General features: G+C 35.3%; 1 protein-coding gene across 3 annotated transcripts in view; it reads right to left on the minus strand.

Annotated features, from left to right (window-relative positions):
• Positions 1–235: 235 nt before the first annotated feature.
• Positions 236–25545, minus strand: part of GK (glycerol kinase) — a 37150-nt gene continuing 11840 nt past the window's right edge. Inside the window, exons 7-20 of one of the 3 annotated variants that reach the window (XM_082481360.1) lie at positions 25126–25235; positions 24548–24614; positions 22361–22396; positions 21746–21813; positions 20143–20185; positions 19361–19441; positions 17411–17489; positions 15450–15546; positions 13705–13789; positions 10229–10349; positions 8336–8479; positions 7459–7539; positions 3761–3831; positions 236–2655 (exon numbers count right to left, since the gene is read on the minus strand). In XM_082481360.1, the coding sequence (XP_082337486.1) occupies positions 3788–3831; positions 7459–7539; positions 8336–8479; positions 10229–10349; positions 13705–13789; positions 15450–15546; positions 17411–17489; positions 19361–19441; positions 20143–20185; positions 21746–21813; positions 22361–22396; positions 24548–24614; positions 25126–25235 (1056 nt within the window). In that variant the 3' untranslated portion in view covers positions 236–2655; positions 3761–3787. Of the gene's footprint in view, positions 2656–3760; positions 3832–5813; positions 5901–7458; positions 7540–8335; positions 8480–10228; positions 10350–13704; positions 13790–15449; positions 15547–17410; positions 17490–19360; positions 19442–20142; positions 20186–21745; positions 21814–22360; positions 22397–24547; positions 24615–25125; positions 25236–25545 lie in introns of all 3 variants that reach the window. The other 2 variants (XM_082481359.1, XM_082481361.1) reach the window with 2 other exon arrangements.

The raw sequence follows: 25545 nt of genomic DNA on the forward strand, positions 1-25545 counted from the left end.
TGTGGAGAAACTTTAGGAAATGTAATTTCTAATCCACTCCTTGAAATGGAATATATCACTGAAAAGCAGAATGCTGTCCTGCATGTATCTGAGCAAGTTAAAGCATGTGTCTGTGATACTTAAAGACGGCGCTCTGTTGTTTAATATGCATCAGTGCATGCTAATGTCTCATGTAAAAAACATCAATGAAAATGTGTCTGAAAGATAATGTGCAAGAATAAACCAACAGCTTACATCAATTTATGGTATTTTAATACCAAGTTAATGCATTTCTCAAGTAAGAATTTATAAATCTGGTAATTTATAGAAAAAATAAATCACAGCTTCACAAAAAGCTAACTTTCAACAGTTTGTCCCCTCCCCCCCAACACGCAGTTTACAATATATTTCAACTATGTTGGTAGAAAGTTAACAGTGGTGTGAAATTCTTAAAAAAATATTTGCAACAGCAATTGAAAATAAAATAATGATTTTTACTTAGTGAAAAAGTAATAGGAACTGTGTTTCCCAGTAAAAGGTTAGTCAGAAAAGCAGCAAAAAATCCTCCTCCTACTTACTATGTACCACCTTTCCCCCCCGCCGCATACATCACTGGCAAAGGCAACACTTCAATGTTAATCGTTCCCAGGTTCAGTGCTTCAGTGTTTTTGGCAAGAAGTGGTACTCACAAGTCCAGTGTTTGAGGTGCATGCTGCCCTTGCCCTGCGTGCTCCAAAGGCCGCTGTTACTCCTGTTCCTTGGGGTAAGGTGAGATCAGTACTGCTCCGATTAAAGGTAAGGAGTACAAAGATTTTTCTACGGGTTCAGGTTCATTTTTCACTCTTTCTTCACCTCTCCAATACAAACTGGAAAACTCAAAAATTTTAGTTGTCCCACCTCACATGTAAGTATTTATAGGAGATATGGGATTCAAATGATGTTGCTGTATTTTCACCTGTGCACAAAAATCCCCTCTGCTGAATTCATACGTGCAACCATGGGACGAAAAATGTTCCTTCTCTAACTTCGTAATTAAAAGTCACATTTTCAAAGGTCATTGCACTTGACAATAAAAAGGCATTAAATATATTGTACAGACCTGAACTTCTGTGCAACCCATTGCTTCACACACGTATTTAACATATTTTTAAAAACCAAGCCTCTAATCATAGTTTAACGAAGAAAACCAAACTTTGTTAAAGACTATCTTTAAAGACAAAAATCTTTAAGAACAAACGCACACAAAAAAACCCGCTCCCTTTAACTCCTAGTGCATTTAAACACATCTTCAAAATTCTCCATGTTGTTCCCACATTTAACTTTGCTATCATTCTATACTGATCTAGTGACACTATACAAGCACACATTTTCTCTGACCCCACCAACAAGGCTGGCATTTGTCATGCTGTTGGTACAAACAGGAAAGCTGAAGATGAGAATATTGCCTCACTCCTTGCACTGTGGAGAACAAAAAGCTTCAAAGTGGACACAACTTAGTTGTCACACAATGTTGCTTGTGGATTCCAGTGGCCCGTTTCAGGTGCCAAGTGCTTGCTCTTCCAAGCCAGGGGTTTGGGTTGTCTCAGCATATTTTCCGACAACTTGCTGTTAAAACTATGGACATGGAAACTGAAAGGGAGATTTTGGTCCCGGAGATATACTAAATGAGATCAAGAACTAAAGCACTGATATTTAATTTGGAGTGGACCCTCTTTAAGGAAAATTAAGTTAGCTTCAACTTTCAAAAGTTTAACAAAGAGTCACTAAAATATCCTTAAGCAGGATGACAAAATATATGCAGTATTGGTCAAGAAAAGTGCACCGTACAGAGTAGTTTTAAGGGGTCTCAGTAGCTGAGGACCAAGAAGCTCTCCTGTCAATAGCATGCTGTATCAAGTTTGTCTTTCCAAACAAACACAAAAGCACAAGAACACAAACATGGCCTTAGCCAAAACATCTATCTACTCCTATCTCTTTAAAGGTACAGCTACAGGACTTAGTGTCTTAAATACTTAAAACGGGCAAACTGACTACATAGGCTAGAAGCCAAACCAAACTTTTCAACTTTGCAATTGATCATTGCAAGAGTGCACATCAGCAACCTTTTCATTGCCAAACCAGTGGCGATGTGTGTTACTGATAATAAATTCTGAACTAGTGTTTAAAAGGTTTGTACCATTGAAGGTGTTTCAGACCAGTGGCCACTACAGTAAAACATCTTTGGCAACCATAGACATATGAAAGGTCATTCACAGCAGCTGGAAGAATTGTAAGATGTTTACAAAGTTCTATAGTGCATCATTAAGTTTCTGCAGTGTGTTGTATAAAGTACCAAAACCCTGAAAAGGGTAGCTAAACATCTGACGTTGCCTCGGAAGTTGCAGAGTTTTATTACACCAACTTTGTAAAACAAAGCTAGGGCTTGTGAAATTTAAGAGGATGATGTGAAATGGTCCACGCAAAGGCCTCCGGTGCAGTTGGAGTGATGGGGGAGGGAGCAGAGTAATGAAGGGCTGAAGACTCAGGGACCAGCAACAGATGGGTTCAAGAATGAATTTAGTCACATGGGGAGTATAATCACATTGGTGGTGGAATCTCTTCAGACAACAAAACAAAACGAAACAAAAAAATCAGCTGCATCCAGAGAGTCCACTAAGTAGTATCATTTACCAGCACCTTAAATAAGAAAAAACGTGCATTAGTAACATAGAATTTACTCTAAGACATTAACAACACTCTATTACACTGCTGAGCTATAAAAGGAATTCAGCAAAACCATCTTTTGGTTTTAATTAATGCAGTTATACATTATTTGTATCTTGTGACACCAGATAAGCCAGCACTTAAGTGTGCGGGATGTGCATACAGTAGGAGACAAGAGACCACGCTATTAAGATGGGTAAATTTTTAACAAGTAGAAGAATTGAAGGAAGGTACTCTAAGCTTATCTTTTTCTGAATATGAGCTCAGCTTTCAGAAATTTCAGAAATATTATTTCAACCAACTTGCAGAACTGCATAGTGATCCCTATAAATGTAAATTAGTATGCAATTTGGCAGTAACTACTACAACACAAGAAACTAAAATGGAAAAATAGACTCTTAAAAAAAACCCAAAGCATATTTAAGCAGGAAGAATATAGTATTACTATCAACACTGACACTTTACTCTGTGACAATAAAGTAAAAGGACCCCAGATGTCATGTAAGATCCCACGTATAGCCAATCCCCACTTGTACCTCACTTGAGAGGTTCCAATTTAAGCATGTAAAAGCATTTCCCTAAATTTGAGTCTAATAAAATATAGTATCATTTTCAGTTAACTTTCACCTCTCAGAAAAGTACAGCTACAGAATACATTGAAATCTCTCATATGTCCACTTCCAAAACTAGTGTGAAAAACTTTATAGAATTTAAGCATAAGGACTCTAGTAGCTACACAAAACTTGCATTAATAATGAAATAAACCAAAATATTGTCCCTTTCTCCCCTGGGAGAGAAGAAGAATGATGATCATAAAATAAGGTACAAGTAATTGACCTGATTTTGATGAAATAATTAAATTATATCATGAAATACAGTATTGTTCTTCATATTCAGTCATCAGGTGCTTCATGAAAAGGCAGCTAGTTTAGCAGTTCTGTAAATGTTTTTTTTTGCTACGTTAGTGTTCTCTGTTCTGCCACAGCAATTTTTCCTTCGCATTTCAGAAGCTGAAAAATCAGGGCCCTGCCCTAAAGAGACACGTTCAACAACAGCACTGTTGCCATGCAAGACTTACTGCTGTTTCAGCACATGAAGGATGAATTCAATCCTCAGTAGATTCATTCCTCAAACCTACCACACTGATGACTGCGTTGGAGTTCCAGTGTTTCATTAAAAGATAAAATGTAACAAATTAATTAATGGAGTTCCTGTACTGAATTAGAAGGAAAGTCTGGTCAGCTGGTTCTGGCTTTTAAAGGCAAAAGGATATTTACCGGAGTAAATATGTAAGGGGGAAGCAGCTCTGCTCCAATCAGCAACACAAATTCTGTATATCATGTTCTACCCTAACACACAGCTGAGCAAAACTACAACCTGTACATATCATCACTGATGCTATTCCTTTTTAGATATTATGATTTTTAAAACAAATAAGAGCTGGAAATTTCTTGCAACTTCTCCTGTCCCCAAGCGTACCATGTAAATAATATACCAACATATTAGTATATGAAGTAACTATATTGGTATATATAGTAAACATATATATATATAGTAACAGTAACTATATCAATAGTTATTGTAATCTGAAAACAAGGGCAAAAATGGGTTCTGAAGGCCAAAGTGAGTTGACGTTTTCCACTTGCGGGTCAGAAAGGCATTGACAAGCTTAGGGAAGGGAGAAAAACATTTTTTTTAAAAATGAGTTCCAGCAGTGCAAGTTTAGATATTTATATGCAGGTTACTGATTAGTTGTTTTTAAAAAGCAATAAACCCAGAATTTAAGTAAGTTGCTTATCTACCCACTTAACATTGATCTTTATATTATTTCAGGTATCATCCATGTGGTGAAGAATGTGACCTGGAATTAATATTCTAGTTGCATAGTTCAGCTTGTTAAAAATTTACCCACTTATTCACAGCTGGTTTTATTTTATTCTTCATAATCAAGATTGTTCTCATTCACAGATACATCCCAGAGTTAGTAAATCAATGTCAATCCATTTGTTCAGTTTGATTTTTGCCTACATTTGTTTAGTTTGATTTTAGTTCTCCTACAAGCTCAGTCAGTCTCTTCCATGCAAGGAAAATTACAATTGAATAGTTAATTCAGGCTGAATGAGTAGAAACAAAATACAAACACATCATGACAGGAGCATGCTAGAGTCCTCAATTGTCTGTTTAATTAATACCCCCCGCCCATCCTACCAAAACCAAAACAAAGAAAGAAAACTGAACAGCCACCCCCAAAAAGCTTACTAAGCAGCAACAAAGGCTATACTGTAAAATATTTTCTTTGGAATGAAATTATGAAACACAACTACAAAGAACAAATGACACCACCATATAAACTTTTTCTTGCCATAAGGATATCTCATTGAAATGTTTTACTTCTCACAGAAGTAACTAACACCATCATCCATATTAAGAACTTTCTTTTAAAATAAAACATATATTAATAGGTTGAAGATGCGTCTTCATTGCATATGCACACAGTCCCTTTCCCCCAGTTTTGCAGACAGGCCTTTTAGGGTCTCCTCTCTTTATGCAAAAAATAATTCACTTATCCATCAAGAGCAATAGAATATTCTATTGATTTAGTAGATGAAGATTTCTAACTATATAATAGTTCAAAGGGGACCAGAAAAATGAAAAGGGTGCATGAAGCCTTTCAGGGACAGAAGAAAAGTCTTCACTTTATTTAAACAAGCTCCTCAAAATAATTTTAAACATTATGAGAAGAAATAGAGGATAAAGGATGGAACCTTATTCTAACTGCAATATACACTGTAATGCAGGCAATGCAAAACTCTGCTAGGCTGCTCCAACCCAGACCCCTCTTATAAACTGTGTACAGTCTGCATGGCTAGACAAAGAGAGGGGAGACTTCCAAGGTTTCATGTGCATCTAACAATTATGAATTTCAGGCACATGAGGATGAATTCAAGATGGCATTCACCTGGTTCCCTTAGGTACCATATGTCTAATTCACACCCTCAAACACTCGTGTGCATTAACAACAAAAAGCATCAGGCATTTTTGCTAAAATAAACAGATGGAATACAAAAAAAAAACCAACACAAACTAGTGTAGATAGCTTTTAAAGTGATCTAGTTCAAATAAAAACTAACCTGAGACGTATTTTGCTCCGATTAACATTATCATGCTACTCATAATAAAAAAACCCAAAGGCAGACTAGAGAAGATACTAGTGTCACCTGATGTCATCCAGGGGAGGGTGTTTCCAGTCAAGCAAATCAAAAGAGAAATATATATATAAATTGCAATATATGTGTTAAAAATCATATGAACAGCAAAAAGTAACAAATGTAGTGACATTTGCAGAAAAACTAAAAAAGATTATGCATAACCCCCACAATAATTCAAAACAGGCTCTGAATATAAGAGTTCAAATCCAAATTCCACTGTTAGCACTATCTAGGTTGAGCCCATTTCTAGTATTCTTCAATCTTAAATACTTCTAGCAGGCAGAAGACAAAGTTTCAAAGTAAGAACTAAGGAAAATAACATTTCCCCCGTAGTGTTAAACCAGATAATCCCTGAGGTTAAGTTTTGATAAACATATTCCTTTTCACATGAGCTGAAGAACAGGATCTAGTTTTATTTTCTGCAAGGCAGAATTTTCTATCCTTCAAAAGGAAATAAAGATATATAAGTAAGATATGCATCAAGCACTTTGGATTTTAGGAAACATAACAGAGTTTAGATGTAAGGCTACTAAGTCATAATGGGCAATACTGATATGAATCTTGTTACTCATGCTAAGTTACCTACTTCCCTTCCAAACAGCCTTGACAGAATTGTTTGTATAACCATGGTGTTAAATAAATTATGTAAACCATCATATAGTATGGTAAAAGGAAAATCTGAGCTTTAGCTTTCAAGAATAAAGAGCCTTCATGGAGCTTGAGGGCTGCAAATGTGGATTGTGGGGGGAGTTTACATTTTGAGGATTCTTTACTTAATACTTTTCATTCTAATAGTTTTTCCAACAAACAAGAAATGAAATGAAGATAAAGCCCATAAATGATGTATTGTAGGATGATTCAGGACTAAAAACTTATCCTGAAATAGTGCTGAAATATAAATTCAAATTATAGATCATAGAAGACTGCAGGTTTTATTTAACTCAAACCTGACAGATGAAAAAGCCCTCTACTTTAAAAGAAAGATCTTGTTCAGTCCCTCAAAAGTGTTTGTATATTCTCTGTGTGTGAACAATAGGTCCATGCAATTCTTCACTCTATGATATAACTTCTTGCTCTTAGCCCTTGTGGGTCAAACAGATTTTGATGTGGCTATCAATCCTTCCTTCCTATACAGCAAATAATCAAGGCAAGACATGGCAAGAAAAATCACAGGATGAAACTTTTCTCCTTTGCAATATGAGGTTGTAGTACAAGAAAGTTTACAAAATCCCTGCACTGCCTTGGAATTTTGCTCTATCTCTTCTTCAAGGTAATACTTTTTTCTTTTGTAAACCAATGCTATTCTGCAAAACCTGCAGTTAGTTTTGATTTCATGTCCTCTGGTTTTAGAGCCCTACAAGATATTGCTGGTGCCCTCTATTCAAGGGAAGACCTATCTATCTGTTTTCCTGCTTTGTTTCCACAGTGGTTTAAGTAGTAATTTTTAAATCATTGGAATAGTCCAGAGTTGGTATGAACAGAAAAGGTCACCAAACACAAGATTAGCTAACTACCTAGGCCAACTGGCTAATTAATAATACTTGATCTGCATTAATTTCTGGTTTACCATTTGAAGGAGTTTCAGATGTCTCCCAGCCCATAGATTTCATCACAGCTTTCTTCCATCTAGCATAGCGAAATTCACTTTCTGAAATAGAGAAATCGGCAAACAGAAAAGCTAATCACTAAGGAGAAATAAACCTTAGAAACAATTACAAATAGGACAAAATGAAGCAATTGTTATTCATGTAGAAGCCCTTCAGTGTTGAAAATATTGTCTTGAAGTAGGGATTATAGCAGTAATTTTAATCAAAATGGGAAGACAAAATTTTGTACCAAAAATTAAGAAATAATTGAAAATACAAAAATGCATTTGTCTTGCACATGGATTAATTATGTCAAGTACATGCTTTCCATTTCTAGAAGCACTTAAGAACTGATGAAAAGATAGTTAGCTAGAAGACAATTATTAATGTAGGCTTTTTAAAGCCAAAAGAAGTCTCCCCAAACCAGTCACTCTGCCCTTTCTACATTTGTGAAAACTCACAAATGCACAGGAGCTTTAGGAGACATCTTTCTCAGTAAAAAACTTTCAAGATTTCTTTGATTTTACTTGCTATAAATCAAAAGCTACTAACTGCAATGCCCAGTGCCAAGTTTCTTTCAAAAAGAAGAAAGAAAAAAACCCCAACCTGTTCACCTGTGGAGTTATGTTGTTTTAACCATTTTCCAATCTTACTAGTCAATAAATGGACAAAACAGCAAGTGAAATGCACTTTTCTCTAAACCAAACACTACAAAACTGATCTTCAACATCTGTGAGGATATTTATATATAGCTGGTTTTATATCAGTATGTTAAGACTGCAAGAAAGAAAAAAACATGATCTGTTGGACATAAAATATTAAGTTTGCAACTTCTTAGATAATATGAAAGGGTTTTACCCTCTGGGTTGATCTGTGGTTCAAATCGTTCACATGTCACTGCTGTCAAGTCTCCAGGATTCAGACTCCAAATTCCAACCCCTTCTGCAGCTCCTGCTGCCATAGCAGCTCCTAGAGCTGTTGTTTCAGGCATTGATGGCTTTACTGAAGTAAATCACAGAGAAGGCCATGATGATTTTTAATAAAAGTCACCTTGATGACATCTGAACTAAAGATTTACATATATATATATAGAGTGATATATATTTTCTACAACTGCTATCTGCTTCCTTTAAGTTTACCAATTGCAAACCTCATTTTATTGCCATTCACATGGTTATGAGGCTAACTTCACCTATGAGTCGTCCAAGCCTTTGAAATATCTCAGATCACTACTACCTTCAAGAAGGAATCATGCAATTGCCCATTTTCATACCATGTGCAGGGCTGCTGACCTCAACCATCAGTTTCCTTAGAGTAGTCCCTTTTTTTTAATTTTGACTATTTTTTTCTGTCTTCTCTTTCCCTCATCAAAGCAGTGATCACTGGCTAAGTTATCGGTCTTGTTCCCAAGCTCTAGATATTGTGTTATTAAAAGCATTTATATTGAGAAATGACATCTTAAAAGAGGCTACACATGTGTACTTATTAGCTTGTTTGCCTTCCACAGACCCTATAGAAGACCATCCCACCCCCAAGATGTCAATGATAAATCTGTTCCATTAATTCTAGAACTGCCTCCTTCTCTGCTTCAGTCAGGGGATCCTTTAAAATTTTATTTTATTTATCATATCCTTTCATTGGCTAATTATGCATCTGCACTGATAGTATGAACCTCGTGTATTATGTATTATTAAAGGCAAGCCATAATATCTCTAGAGTTAAAAACTTCCCACTGAAGCATCTCTCGTTTATGCCTAAGAGACAATATGATGTTTTTCTAAATGATTATCTAGAAGCTGCATATTAGGCAAGATTATTTGTTACTCAGTGACATATTGCATCCTTAGGAATGCTAATGTATAGCTTACAATACTCAGCAACTTGGATCTGCTACAGGTGTTAAAACATGTCTTCAGAAGGATGCACCCTTTTCACTGACACTGAAATGCTTCAGTTTTCAAGTGAGGTCTTTAAAGAGCTTTAGTGTATTGAAACACATCCTTCAAAAGCTAAAACCCCTTTTTATTATTCTAGAGGGCTTCTGTAAAGATGTGTCACATGATCATTTAAAAAATCGCTGCATTGCTGTTGGATCAGAATAATGGTATTGTAAACTTTCATTTGCCTCAGAGAGAAACAACCACATTTGGGTTTGTATTTCATATTATGCATGCCAAGAAAACTGGTTGCAAGATTCCCACTTTTGTTGTAACTTCTATTCCCTTCTTCATTGCTGCTGTGGGAGGAAACAGAACGGACAATTTGTTTTGTGGTTCTTCTTTTACATTGTAAATGAAGTCAAAGGTTTGTGCAGACAAATGGAACAGAATAAAAGGGAATTTGCTATTTGCTGAAATGCAAGAGCAAAACATGAGCAATGGAGGTGCAAAGTTCTGATTTTTCTCTCAGCAAGATTCTCAGGGCCAACATGTCCCAGGAGAGAATTAACTTCACTGATTTTAAAATTGTTAGATGTTTAGAAATTGACAGGACAACTTTAAAGTTCAATCCATCATAGTGCTGTAATATTTCAAAACAAGCAATAAGTCAGTGATTCTCTTTGAAAGTGAATCTCAAAATTGGATGCAAGATTGAAAAGCTTTTTCTGAACAAAACCCCAATGTTCTCAAGTAGTAGCAAAAGACCAGCAAAAACAACAAAGCAAGCAATCCAATTTATCCTCATTAGCCATTACAAACCAATGTTGTTTTCAGCTTTAAAAAGAAAATAGGAGTTGTAATTTCATCTTACCTACTGGTATACAAAGAATGTCTGATTGGAGTTGCATGAGGACTTTGTTATTGGTCATTCCTCCGTCTACTTGTAACTGATTTAGTGGTATCCCACAGTCCTTGTTTATGGCATCTAAAATCTTAAGTAAGAGTAATATATGTTATGATTTAACTGCAGAGAAATCCATGATACCATCTAAGTGTAAAATACTGATAATTCAGCATTTGTTGAAGACCGTTACGTAGAAAATTCCGGACCCCACCCCATATATAAAGAGGGCAACACAGATGTAGTGACAGTAAAGTTTTGTTTAATACACAGCAAATGCATTCTATTTATTACAGAAATACTAGTGTAAGAAATGTTGCTCCTCTGATGCTCTATATCTAGCCTACGCATTGCTTATGTGGTCTGAGAAGAAGAATTTTGAAGAAAAGCTGACAACAATACAACATTTATCAAAGCTAACAAAGGAAGAAGTAATACTAAATAGAGTCCTTTAGCTGATTACAGTTTACCTAGATACCTTCTCTAATCTGATGCATTAAAGAACTGAAAAACTAAAACGTTTTAACTGGCAATCTGGAAAGCAATCCTCAAACCAGGACAACACTTCAATAGGAACTGCTGAACGTTGAACTGCTTTGAAAAAGCAGCCTCTTGAAATATTTTCACTTAGTTGTTGAAAATGGAGATTTTTACATCACATGAGACAGATTGCAAAAATAATTTTACAAAAAATTACACTAACAGCTTATGTTTCCTTCTTTTGGGCACAATGGATAGCTGAAAACAAATAAAAAGTGTTAAAGTATTTGCAAGGGATAATTAACTAAGAGTGGTGCATTTAATTCACTGATATCAATCAATATGCTTCTTAAAGGGTTTCCTAAAAATGTAAGATTTGCTTCAAACCTTATCTACTGGTAACACCACGGCATTATCCTACAAGCACCTATTAAATGCGAAATAGTGGGTTTTCTAGAGTTTTGTAAAACCAGTCAATTAAATGTCTCATTTACATTTTTTAAGGTTAGTGCATAATTTTTGTTGACAAAGTTAGGAATTAACTAGCGCTTAATGACTTTTTCTTTCTAATTTTTCAATTTATTTGAATAAAAAAGAGGTGTACTTTTTCTCAGCTTTAAATGACAAAGCAACACAGACCACAAAAAAGTACAACGCATTCTGTGCTGTTCTGTAGTTCACTAAGTACCCAGTTATACAATCGTTACTGGGAAAATCAACATGTTTTTTTAAAAAATAACAAAAAAAAGAAGGTTTGTAAGGTAGTAAAAAACTACATAGAGATGAGTTGTCCAGTAGATTCTACACGTTCCTAGAAAGTAAGTCAGCAAGGTCCCTTACTAGAAAATCTTTAAAGGAACTAAAAGAACTGCCACAGGATAAATAGTGGTTAAAAACTAGAAGGTAAGAGTAAAAAGCCAGTTTTCACGATGGCAGCATCTGTCCATGGGCCTGGACTGTTCAATACATTAGAAATAACTTGGAAAAGAGGATCCATAGCGCAGCAGCAGTTTGCTGGCAGCACTAAGCTAGTACTGCTCCCCACCATGTATTTCCTTCACATGTATCATTTTACATTTGTCTATGCTGATTTCACCTGCCTTTTTTACCTTCCAGAACTTCAGCAGTGCCTTATAATCTCAACTTTACATACACATACTGTTGGGGGCTCTGGCTTCGTTTACTACTGTGCAAGAGCATGTCGGATCATACTATGCACTCAGTAGAGACCAAAAAAATGAAAAGAATGCTAGAGATCAGGAAGGGATGAAGGAACAAACCAAATTATGATCATGCTGCTGCTATCTCTATTGTACTGAGGTTGGATGAAGAGCAAGGTATTCAAGTATGTAAGTTTTGTCTAATGACAGTATCATACAGCTGTTAGAACTGAAAAAAATACTTATTTTTTCCATAATGCCTTCTGGAAGAAAAAACATAACAAGTGTCATCTGTCTGGACAAGGAAGGAGCTTTTTGGATAACCAGAAAGAGACTTAGAAGGATTGAATGGCACAACAAAAACTCCAATGAACATAAAATTTGAGGGTTTTCCTGAAGGATACAAAAGACTTCCACTTTAGCCAGAATGAAAACAAAAGAATTTTGTTTCTGACAAGACAGAACTAATAATGTATCTTTGAAAAATGTACATATATTTTATGTGTGTCACTAGGACTTAATCTGTTAATTTAAGCGTGTCCAGAGACATAATCAGGGACTCCTGACATTGTGATAAAAGCACATTGACTAAAGTATGAGGAAGTATTAGATCTGTTCAAACAGTTAACTTCACCCTCACACAGTCTGAGAGCTTTATTCCTTTCCCTCCTATTCCCAGCCACATGCCCTGTCTCTTGTTCTGACATTTGCTACACTCCTCTGTGAGGCAGCTGAGGTCATTAATCCAGCAGAAAAATAGCCCAGCAAAAAGAGGGATAATTTTCTGCTGGAAAGTTCATTGGGGTGTCACATGAGAGGGGATGGAGGGGAGGAGGGACAAGGAAAGAGAGGAGTAGACAATGAACTAGACTATCATTTCAGTTCCCTGTAACTTTACCCTGACTTCTAGTACTAGAATTAGAGATATATGCTACTTCCAAGCTCCTTCACGACTTTCTGAGGACTCGGAGGCTATTAGCACAGTTTCAAAAGCAGAAGCCCGGATGAAATTTCTAGTTGTCTTTTTCCACGAGTACTTCGTACTCTATTCTACATCACCACAGAAACAGCAAGCTGCTTTCCTCCTCTCACACAGTTTTAGCTGGGTGTTATTTTAAAACTCAGTTTGACTGTTACCCTTTGGGGTCTAGGGATTTCATTTTCTCCTGTATTTGTATTGAACACAAAGAGTGTAGATGGTGATATAAGGATTCTAATGCTCAGAACATACTGCTATCAACCCCTTTGATTTGGTTGGCGGATTCATTTCTTCTGTGAGAATTTAGGTTTGCTGTGGCAGAATTCCAGTTAAGGCAATACAAGATGTAACGGGCAGGAAGTGAATCCAGATTTCACTTGGTATGTTTGCAGTTGTCTTGCTTTAAGTCATTTTTGTTCTTGTGTACTGGAAGCAACATAGGCCACCTCCAGCACAACAGACAATATAAAATGTAGTCTCCTACACCAATGCAACTTTTTAGTTATGGCACTGGCCTTGTAATTTTCATGTTTCTGTGTTTGCCTCTTAAAAATATTCACAAAATACATTCACCTTATTTTGCCTGCTGATAGAAAGCAGCATTGCCACCCCAAAATATGTACCATCCAACCACATCATTGTAGCTAAGCACACAGGAAAAAATTTTCAACATTAGCACCACATAAAGAGAAGAATAGCATCCAAGTACAATATCAAGCATATGCTTAACCTTCATTAAATCTTTTCAACCCTCTTTCTTCCTGAAGAGCTACAGTCCCTGTTATCATACTAATTTACAATGAATTTAGGAGCCAATTTGTCTTTACCTCTCGTGTTTGAAAGCAGACCGCTTCTAATGCAGCAAAGGCGATGTGGTTTTTATTTGTAAACTGAGTAAGGCCACAGATAATACTGTTGAAGAGAGAAAACCCAAACAGTTAGGACATACGTCTTTACCGGACATGCTTCTTTACCAGACATACACCATTACTTCAGACCTAGGCCTTCTAATTCAAAGCTCATTCAGTTCCATTGTATGAGAACTGCTTTTTAATATCAAAAAGCGTGTTTCTCTTTATTCTTAATTTTCTCATCCCTGTTTTCCCGACAAACATACTTTCAGTGTCCAATCAATAATTGCCATAAATTAAAATTTTATTGCAAATCTGCATGCAAACGGATGCATATTCACCCATACACATGCAAACACACATGCAAATTCTAGTCTTCCTTTAAGAAAAGGAAATGTATGTTCGACACTCATTTTTCTTTAAAAATAATATCACCTACCACTAGAAACTTAATAAATTCTCTAGTGTTTTCAGTTGTTAAGGGAAAACCCAGCTGAGTCAGTTTTGTGCTCTAAATTGTTTTCAGATGTATTCTGTTCATTAATTGCTTCTGTACCTTCAAAGAGATTTTTGGGTATGGAACTTATGCTACATCTAATGACCAGTAAGTTGAATTCTGTCAAACTACTCTGAACTGCAGAGCAAATACTCATCCTTTTATTCTATTTTAACATCTGAGGAATAGTAGTGTACTACAAAGAAATGCTGCTATATTTGGTGCTGGATATAATAAAGGACATTTTTAGTTGTTACTGTTCCAAAGATCAGCTTTTAACAGTTAAAAAGTTCTGTGATCTGAAAAACTGTAAAAACATCTAACTCGAAGATTTTTTTCTTCCTTACCTACAAAAAGCATCTAAATTCTAAAGATGCAACTACTTGAAACATTAGGAACTAGATATTATTTAAGATTTCTTTTCTCACTTTAGGGAAGTTACTTTATATTTAAATTTTTTATGGTTCTGTGACTCCCATGGCATGTTGTGATTCCAGCAACAGTAGGCAAGCTTACAACAGCAAAGAAGACAAACAGAAGGTTACTGTTTGAACTAGTAGCTCTAACTAATACCAGCTAGTTAAGTCTTAACAATCAGGAAAGGGACTGGAAGGAGAGGAGAAATGAGTGTTCAATAGAATGAAAAAAACCTGGACATAAGGGGAAGCAGAGCGAGAACCAGGGAGGAATCAAGTAGCCTGTATCATTTGAGACTGTGAATGCAGCAGCCATGGGAAACTGAGCTCAAGAAAACTAATCAGCACTAAATTCTTCACTTTCTACTTTTGTTGCCCGACAGCTCAGGGATATGCAGACCTCCTCTTTCTCCCTAGTGAAGTGAAAATCCTTTCAGAACCAGAAATGAATGAAGAAAAAAAGCTGGCCCGATTAGTGGCAAGAATGGTAGAACTATCTTGTACTTGTCATCTGAAACACACAACCCAGCCCAAAAGTTTTCCCTTCCCCCCACCCCCTTTTTTTTTGGAGCAGGGAGGAGAGGAGGGTGAGTAGCTAAGCTAGGTAATCTTTCTTTTTTTCCCAGTAGCAGTTGGGGATCTTAATCTGCTTTGAACAGATTAAATACAAAAGAGAAACACAGAGAATGATGTATCCAGACACATGAAAGGAACAAAAAGAACAATTTCACATACCTGGAAGGACTAGTGATAGTATTTGTAAAGTCATTAAATCTCCCTGCAAATGCAGTACTTAGTCATATCCTTACCCCCTTGCACTGGGTTCCCAGTATGGTGCATACAGTCCTGAAAACGCTGGCACAAAGTAGCAGCCATAAGATGTCCCCGCTTCGGCGGCCAGTTTTTCTAATGCACACACACAAACAGTCTTCACTTAGCTTTCCACAACTGTACCGACACTTAAATATGACATTCAAAGGTGCTATCATTTAAATAGGGAAAATATTCAGAATATGTTAGGTAGCTACAAAAGTAATTAGAAAATTAGAAAATACAACTAACTGGCACTCTGCTCCTCATAAACTAGTTGTCACTTTGCAACAATATGAATGGAAGACTGGGCATAGGGAGTTGTGGGAAATGTAAAATGAAAAATCAAAACTGAAAACCAAAATTGTGTACTCAATATTCTGACCTAGATTCTGTGAGGTTTTCAAAGGGTATCCTCTGGGTAAAGAATGCAATCTTCAAAGCAGTCCAAAAGGTCACAATTTACTTGCATTGAAGTCAAGGCAAGCAAGTGAAACTGGATCAAGACCAAAGGGAGTTCAGAACTAAATTCCCATTAATTTCAAATGGATTTAGAAGTCTAAATTCTCAGCTTACGTATATAATCACAAGGCCAGCTACAAGGAAATCTGAAGTTTCTTAATATCTAAATAATAACTTTGGATATATGTACTTCCCAATATTAAAATATTTGTAACTTTTAAAATTATATTAAAACATCTAGAACTGTAAAGGAAGTAATGCTAATGTGCAGCTTCTGCCTATAATAAGAAAGTATTTTTTTCTGCTTTTGTACATTTCTTCTGTTTGCATTGATCAGGGAAGCATAGCAATAGAGAAAATAAGTAGGAAAACTTATTCAAAAAGTCTTTTTTAAAGAGTACTTTCATACAGACTCCACTTTAAAAAGGAGTGAAGGGAGAAGGAACATGTTCAGGGAAACAGGAAGAGATGACAAAGTCTGACATGACATTAACAACACTGACAAGAATAAAGTTCTTGGAACTCAAACCTTCCAAAGGTCTAGTCAAACTTGTGAAGCCAAGAGGTACTGTAGTGTTTCAACAGCTGGCTAATTCATGTGACAGTAGCTTATATTCTTCTGTATGATCTGCAAAGCTTTCTCTCAGATAAACAGACTGACATTTTAAGTTTTTGCCTAACCTTTGAGGTTTTACATAAAATTTTATTTCTAAATGTTTCCACCTTTGAATAAGATAACAAATTATTAAAAATATGTAATGAATTGCTTTTTAATCCTGTCTCATTAAATCAGTCACTTTCAAACTGTTATATTTGCATGCTTCCGACATTTTCTCCTTTTTCAGTTTGATATATTTCTAGTTTCCATAATGTCACGCAGCAGCTTGTTTCAGTTCAGCTCAAGCAGAAGACATCAGCTACCCAAACGCTAAAGGATTACTGTATTCTTACCCAAAACAGATTACCATCCTCCACAATTCCTTTAAGAGGAGGCTTTGTAAACTGAGGTCCCTAACTCGATGGATATGAAGCCTTGTACATAAACCATTGCATATGTAAGGCCTCAGGTTCTCATATTTATAACAGGAGTGAATATATGTAGGTTTAGGTTCAGATATGCTCTGGCTTCTGTAATAGAGACTTAAATACTCTTGGCTCTGGAAAATTCAATATTGTATGAAACCAGGAAATACACTGTAAAATATAGTATCTTTCTGAACACCTGCTTGCTAGGGAAACTACTAAAAAGTACAAATTGCAACAGAATAAAACTGGCAAAGGCTTTCAAAGACTGTATTGATATGCTGTATGAAATACATATATCAATAAACAGTGATTTCATGGATGCAAAAACAAATTGTTCAAACACAGAAAAACACATGCATCTTCCACCTTTTCTTTACTTGAATATTTTGAGCTTTCATTGAACATTAGAGACATCAAGACATTGGAAAAGAAAATTTAAAAAACTGAACAGCTGCAAATTGTGAATACTCACCAACTTCCTGTGAAGTCTTAACGATACCTAGATTGTCCCTCAGCCAACGAACAACAGCACCAGCTATTGCAACAGATCCCTGAAGGAAAGAAAATCACTACAACATTAGGAGACAACAACTGGCAGCTTCATGTTCCTTTTTACAAGACTGGAGAGGAGGGGTAGCTGTGGCCTCCAATTGCAGGCTTACAGTCACAGTTTAAAGCACTCCCAAGAACGCTCACAACCAAACCACAAGTTTCTTGGCATCCGGAGATTATCACATAAAAATGGCAGCCTGTTACGCAGGCTCCAGGTAGAAAAAAGTGAGTATTGCATGACTTTTTCCATGGAGGGGAGTTACCATGACATTTCTTAAGCAGTCTTCTTGTGTCTCTAATTTAGTCGTGAGGTCCAATAGCCTCGGCCTTCTTTTTCTGACAAATTAAGATTTTTATACTTTGATTTAAAAAAACCCCAAACTGATTATGTCTAGAGTCCAAACAGAAATGCCCAGACAGACAGAAAATTTAGGCACTTGCATTTGCCAGCAAAATTCCTCTGTTGCCTCAGCAAATGGCCCTGAATGGCTCCATCACATCATAGGTGAATGGAATGGCTCCCATCTCACTCCAAAGTCCAAATGGACTTCTCTACAAGACAGCCTCAAGTCTACCAGATTAAGCTTCAAGTAAAATGGGAGCAGCATCACCTTCTCATTCAAAGCCATTGCTAGAAGGAGCAGGGGTGTTTTCTAACCAGCTAGCTATTACAGTTACAAAATATGGGTCAGATTAAAAGAAAAGGAAAGTGTCTCAACCAGCAGATTGTAGAGGATTCCAGTATGGATACAGGAGAAAGAACACTGAATAGCTTTTGTTGAAGATGTTTCTTCAGAGAATATCATTAAAGACTTGGAGATGAGGAAGAAGAAAGTACACATGCATGTGTTTCAGCATACAGAAATACAAATCACTCTCAAGACAGTTCCAGTTCTTGCTTTAAGAACACGTGTTAAAAATAAAACAAACCTCTCACACAACTGCACAAATGAAAACCCCAAAGTCTGCCAGAACATGGCAAATGCAAAATCAACTTTCCTTAGGGAAGGAAAAGGAAATGAACACAGCCTCCCACATCCTAGTAAAGTACTGTAAGCCACAAGCTATCATCCCAGCAAAGAAAATCCTGTGTGTTGTCTTTGTTTCACATGAAAAACACAGTCTCTCTACAAAAGCTCAATGGCAGCAGAGAATTCAGTATGCGTGTTTTGAGAATAACTATTAAATCAAGCCCACTAAGCAACAGAGATGGAAGAATAATCATTCTATTGATCCTGATGAAGCTTTGGTGCCAAATAGTTGCTCAGTTGATCTGTGCTTCAGAATAAATAAACCCTGAAGTTACAGTAAAAATACAATTTTTTACAGAATTTGGACAGAGTTGTGTGGAGATCTGAGGAACTAAATTCTGGAAGTAGGCACCTAAGTCTTAGCAGGTAAAAAATGTTCAATTGTTAGAGAATTCTTGTCCCAGAAATTTGATTCAGATTTTTAAAAGTTAGAAGTCAAACCCATTAGAATGAACTAAAAAACAAAGAAATTTAGTCATGTCTTTTATTATAACTGAAACACTATTTTCCCCCCTATTTTAAACCCAATTTTAGTATTAAAAAATTATTTTTTATTTATAACATTTATTAAGGATTTGAAACACTGTGTAACAGAAAAAATGTTTTAGCCATCATGCCCTGAAAATACAAATGATGCGGTGTAGAAATATTTTTATTAGATTACATGATATAGATTGGAGATAGGGATAACAAAAACCACATATAAGCCTCGAGGCACACAAGCTATAACACAAAGCTATTCTGATTTCCATGCAACTGAAGATAACACAAGGATACTAGAAAACAGAAGTAAACAAGAACATGTATCACTACAAGAAGGTAGAAATTACTGGACTTACCTCTAGTGCATAACAAACAGGTTTGTCTCTGCCCAGTTTGTAAGCTATTGTGGTTAGAAGGCCATGCTCAGAAAACACAGACTAAATGCGGAAAAGGGAAAGAAAAGGTAAAGCATGAATAGAGGCAGAAAATATTTAAATAAAAATATTCAAGTGATACTAAACAAGAGGCAAAACCATCACTGGAAAAAAATGAACTATGGAAAGTTTAAACAAAGTAAATTATCAGTCACTTTAAATAAACATCTAAGATAGAACACTCAGATTGCTGGTGTTAATTCTTGTTTCCACAAGCTGCCTCAGATCTTTCCAGCCTCCTTACAGCAAAGAATTGGGGGTTTTTATAAGGAGATGTGAATGAGAAGGAAGCCAAAGCTTTGCATTATTTATTCAACCACCACTACAAAGAAACAATGGGAGAAAAGGAAGGGAAGAAATAAAATAGCCAAGACAAGGAGAAAAGCATATGGTTAAGTAACACAACACTCAGCACTTCTGGGTGAGGTTAAGAAACATATAAAAGGAAAGAGCAAGAAAGTTTATATGAAAAGTTGTTTTTGGAATTTTAAGGAGCTAGGAAATTAAGTCTTACTGAGACACCTTGAACAAATTATTACCTTCTATTCTTTCAGATACCACTATGCACTTTTCCTTATAACTAACAATATAACTGCTGCTAATAAGTTTAAGAAAGGCTAACATATAGCTGTACTCAATAACCTAAATAAAGATTGTAAAAAAAAAAAAAAAAAAAAAGCAAACAACTAAAAAACGCAACTGACCTTCTGACCTGTATTGCACAGCAGGAAACATCCTGTTCCATACCTAGCATGAAAGTAAAGGAAAGTGAAAACCAGGATGTTTAAAGGATAACCTGTTACTGCAGTTCATGAATCCATGACTCCCCTGGGGACAGGGTGTCAAGACACCACATTTTGCCCCTTGGAGGTTATGTTACCATTAACTGATGATAAAACCATCCTCAAAAAGTTGATCAAATGCAGCTTGCAGCTGAAAAACCTAGTCCCACACCTCTCTCTCTGGCTATTTCTGGTATAATACTTGATCAAGGAGCAGATATGGCTGAAAACTCAGTGTGAATTCCTCTTTTGGTGGCAGTGTTTACCTACTTCAATTTAAGCTGATTATGAAAGCTCCTTTATAAAATAAATATTTCACAATGTTAAACTCAAGCTTTTAAAGGGAAAAATTTAAGAAATTTTGTTCCTGTCATAAAGAGGGTTTTCTTTAAACATATTCAGTTAAAAAATTTCTAAATGGCATGTTTCTCATTTTAAAACCATGTGTATGTGTGCATACCCACACACATAAGGACACAGTTTAATAAAAGGACTATGAAATACTTATAATTCACTCTAAACCATTCTAAGAAATTATGAGGTTTCTACTTTTTTAATACCCTAAAAATTAGTAGCTTAAAATAGTATTGAGAAAGTCTTCAGTTATATTTGGAGAGAAAAAGGGTAAACCAATAACACAAACAGGTTAAAAAAAATAATCTCACTTTTACCTTTTGGTTTATCTGAATTTTTTTCAAAGTCTCTTGTGTTATAAAGTATTTCTTACAAAAATATTTTGTGACATTATTACTTAGAATCATGTTTATTTTACTAAAATACAAGGCCATTAACCATTAAATTTGTGTATAAATATAAAAGATAAAGTGAAGGTTAATTAGCAACAAGCATAGATTAATGTGTAATTAAATCTGTGAAAGTCCAATACTGCATATGTACCTACATGCTCAGTTAAGCACACGGTTGTAAATGGAACAGTAAGTCATTTAAGCAGAGCACTTTTCCTCAAATGAATGTTTGATTACACCAGTTGCCTGAATTAACAGATCAGCTATTTACACAAGGGATACTAAGAGGCTGAGCAAGAGAAAAAGAAATGTAAAATACTCCACACCAAGCTAGACACAGAAGCAAAACTAAGCACTGCAACTGAAATAAACTTTTGCCATCTAGCAACGCTGCGGTTTTTTTTGCCATTCAGGTCTATGCAATCTAACTTACATGGCCTGTATTTGTTTAACTTTAGGTCACAATTTAAATGATACTGTAACTGTTTTAATCTGTGTTTTTGAGAATTTTAAAATTAAAAACCTCCAGTTACACAGGGATATTTCCTCACAGTAACTTTGTTCCAAAATATACCTCACAAACCATTTAACTTTAATATCTCCACTATTTTATATAAAAGTCAGGACAATGTTTATTTGGTCAACACTGTCAAAATTTAGAACTGTAGTTATGCAGTAATTATAAAAGTATTTGGCAGTTAGCTTGAGAGAGACCATAATACTAAATTCAAAACAGAACAGTGACGTACATTTTATCTTACAAATTTCATAATACTTACGTATTTTTTGCCTGCCCATCTTGAAAACACATTTGCCCTACGAGAGCAGCAGACTGGTCACCCAAGCACTGAAAAGAGAATCACATGCATGAAAAAAGAACATGAACAGATATATTTAACTATAACTCTAATCTGTTAGGAGCATGCAGGTAACTGAAAGTGAGGAAAATTCTATAAGACAATATGTGCTTTTTACTACTCTTCCCTTTGTAAGAACTGCAAATGAAATGTGTCGTGCTACTTATAGTGAACAATTTCAAGAAATCAAAATTAAAATTTACTATCTTTATGCATGTTGTATTGGAAAAAGCTGAGAATCTGCCCAACATTTCTGGATTATGTATATATTGAACTCCTTTTATACATAAACCAGAGCTTTCTTCCATTTTCTAATGATACTCGTTTACTTAGAGAGCTTAAATTTCCAACAGCACTACACCTATGCATTAAAGCTGTCAGCTGTATTTCCACAGCCAGACCTTAACTTAATAATGAAGAATCCAGTCAATTAATTAACTGCAGGATTAATGCATCTTAAAGCTTTTTCCAGTGAAGACATGTTCATGCAGCATCAGGTTCTCATGCAAGAATTTGAGTTGAAGATGACTTACTTACCCCAGAAATTGGTACACCTGTCAAAGCTCCAGATTTCTGATTTGCAAAAAGAGAAAGAAAAGCTCCAAATTAGCTGTCAATGACTACAATTTAAGGCAATGAAAAAGAAGCTCAAATTGTAATGCTCAAAGGAAAACAAAGAAGGGTCAAGTAGCAACATGGTTCAGTTCAGGTGTACATTAGACTTCAGCTTAATGCAGCTCATACCTAAAACACTAAAAAATAGAGAGTGGGAAATTTACAGATATACTTTATGTCACCTCAACAGCTCTTAACATAAATTTTGTTGAAATCACAGTTTACAGAAAACTAGGTTCAGTGTAATCTGTGCAGTCAGTGTCAAGTATAAAATGCAAGAGTGCAAAATGGCAAAGTGACTAGAAAAAAAAGTGATTGTGATGACACATTAAGCAACGATAGATGCCTCATTTTAAGATATAGCATTTTAAGTCTAATATAGAATTTCTTCCAAACACTAACATGTAGTTTTTCAGTTGCATTCTTGCAGTAGGTATCATAAGGAATTTATATCCTGACAATTTTTACTTCTTTAAATTGTTTCTCTGTGCAATTGTGAAAATGCATTTTCAGTGAAGTCATGCAAGTGCATTTCCAATATGAATCTGTTTTTCTTTAATTCTCATTTTAATTAACTGTATTTAAGGTAATTGAGTTTATAAATGCACTAAAGAACCCTGCATGAGTCTGATGTTTCACTATAATAGAATGAATATTTGTAAAAAGAATGGCCTGCTTTTCTCATTTATAAAATGAGAATGCCAAAATTTATTAGCCAGTAACTGTATTTTTTTACTTCACTATAAAAAGGAATACTCAACAGCCTGCAAATTAAGGCAAACACATACATCAAGATTACATTTTAGAAACTGAATGAACTCTAATTGTAAAATCTCGAATTTGGAAATACCCACCAAATTTATTGGTCTAGAAAGTGTGCTTTTACTAATCCTTAAACCAATGGAAATGCACAGCATCTGAACAGAATGGGTAAGATATAGGTGGTCAGCCTAATGGAAGCCTCTACTCACCAGGCTAGGACAGATTTTCTACAGTCAGCAAAAGGAAGAAAAAGAAAAAAAAATGGAAGGAAAGGGGAAGAGAAACAAAAGTTCACATTTAAAGTGACCAGCTATTCTGTTTCAGTTGCCAGGTAGTATCTTTTTTCCATTTACCTCAGTCATTCAGCTTAATACAACTCACTCTCATCCAACCTTCACGTTAATAAAAGTCATCTATGACTTCTAGTGACATTTCCTTCAACAGATTAGCAAAAATACTTACATTTCAGGCAACTTAGAGTTATATTTTAAATACAAATCTCATAACTTGTCTTCATTACGAAATGCCTGTGTGTTCTTAGCAAACAATAGGGCAAACTATCAGGAAAAAGAACGCAAAATCACAACATCCAGCTATCCCATTCTGAAGCTAATAAATTAGATGCCACTGTATCAGAAGAGTTGGTGCTGCATCAAAGTAAACTTGAAACCTCAGCTCCATGATAAAAATTAATGATTTACTTGTAAGTAATATTCACAGCTGCACTGGAAGCAGTGTGATTAAAAAGTCACAATATTCCAAAATATTTTCTTTACTGAGTGTTATGTAAATATACAGGGCAAGAGAAGTTTCTTTTTCAAAAAGAAGGCAATCTAAGGTATCACTTGTGATTTTCCATTTCACAGAAACTGACTAATCTTGCGTATAGTTATGTGGAAATAAGACATTACATGTCTTGTCCAGTCGTCTTAGATCGCAAAGACTTTCATAGCGACTTTCATCTCTTCTTTTCAATAGTACAAGAAGTAAAAAAATGTTGCTCTAATAACAGCTATCTCATTCTTTTAAGGTACTGATTATATATTGCATTCTGATGGGTAGTTTCTAAATCAACAAGTAACTGTAATAAAATATAAAATTATTATCCTAATTAAAAAAACCTCTCCCATCTTGTTTTGTCTATTTGACACTTAAAAGAGAAAACAATAAATATTCAACTTCATATAATATTATAAAACAGTACATAATTACATACTAATCATAAATCAAACAATACTGGTCTAGAAAAAGCCATTAGTCTTAATCTATGGAAATTTTGTCAAATCTATCTTGATATAGTTATATTTTTACAAGATTAACTTCACACACACACACAGGAAAACATACCATCAGGCCATAAATCTCAGAGGAGCTTCGTACTTTTGGGAGTATTTCCATAGGAATATCAAAGAACCTGAACACAATACAATATAATTTATACACATGGTCAGTGCTAAATCAGAAAGCATTTTGCATTTCTATATGTGACACTGAATTATGGAGTACAACAGTACATATCTGAATATTTTTAAGACATATCCAACTCTTTCATGTGGGAAATCATTTATCTTCCAACAATATCTTTATGATATTGTTGTTAATAAATTTAAAATTAAAATAGAGACACTATCATTGTAACCGCTTTACAAACTTGATTAAGGAATAAAGAAACTATTAAATGTCATTGTTCCTATGAACCAGTCCTCCACCTATAGAAAAAAAAATCTGCTACTTTTAATTAATCTAGACAGTTGTAATTTGGACATCTGGAGAACAATGAATCTTAATTACTAATGTTCACAGTAAATACAACAGTAATTGCTGATCTTAGTCTAGGTAAGAGGTCCTTACTCTTAAATGGGTTTCTTCACACATCACTTACAGAATCTATTTAAATAACAGTATTATTCAAAAACTAAGCTTACTGGCAGAGCTCGGGATCCCATTCCAAGGAATGAATGTTGAACAACATCGTTCTGCTGGCATTGGTTACATCTGTACAGTGAACACCTCCATTCTTTCCACCTGTCAAACTCTGAACAAAAAAAATATTAACAGTATTCACCAAGAAAAGATAAAGGTTTACTTCAACAAATTGCAAAAAAAAAAAAAAGTTCTAAATTCACAAAGCTTTCAGCTTGGGACTGAGAACTCTCATATTTCTTCAACAACTAAAGAGGAAGACCTTATATAGTGGAACAAAGGCATGAGAGAGATAATAAGGGTACAGCAGTACCTCCTGGATTCTTATATTGCGAAGGTGGCTAATACACCTTTCTAAAGGCAAAGATTTTTCCAAAGGCATGAACAAAATTTTGCAGCAACCTATAAATGGTAAACTATAC

Source organism: Vanellus vanellus (genome assembly GCF_965231255.1).
Source record: "Vanellus vanellus genome assembly, chromosome: 1".
NCBI classification, from domain to species: Eukaryota; Metazoa; Chordata; class Aves; order Charadriiformes; family Charadriidae; genus Vanellus; species Vanellus vanellus.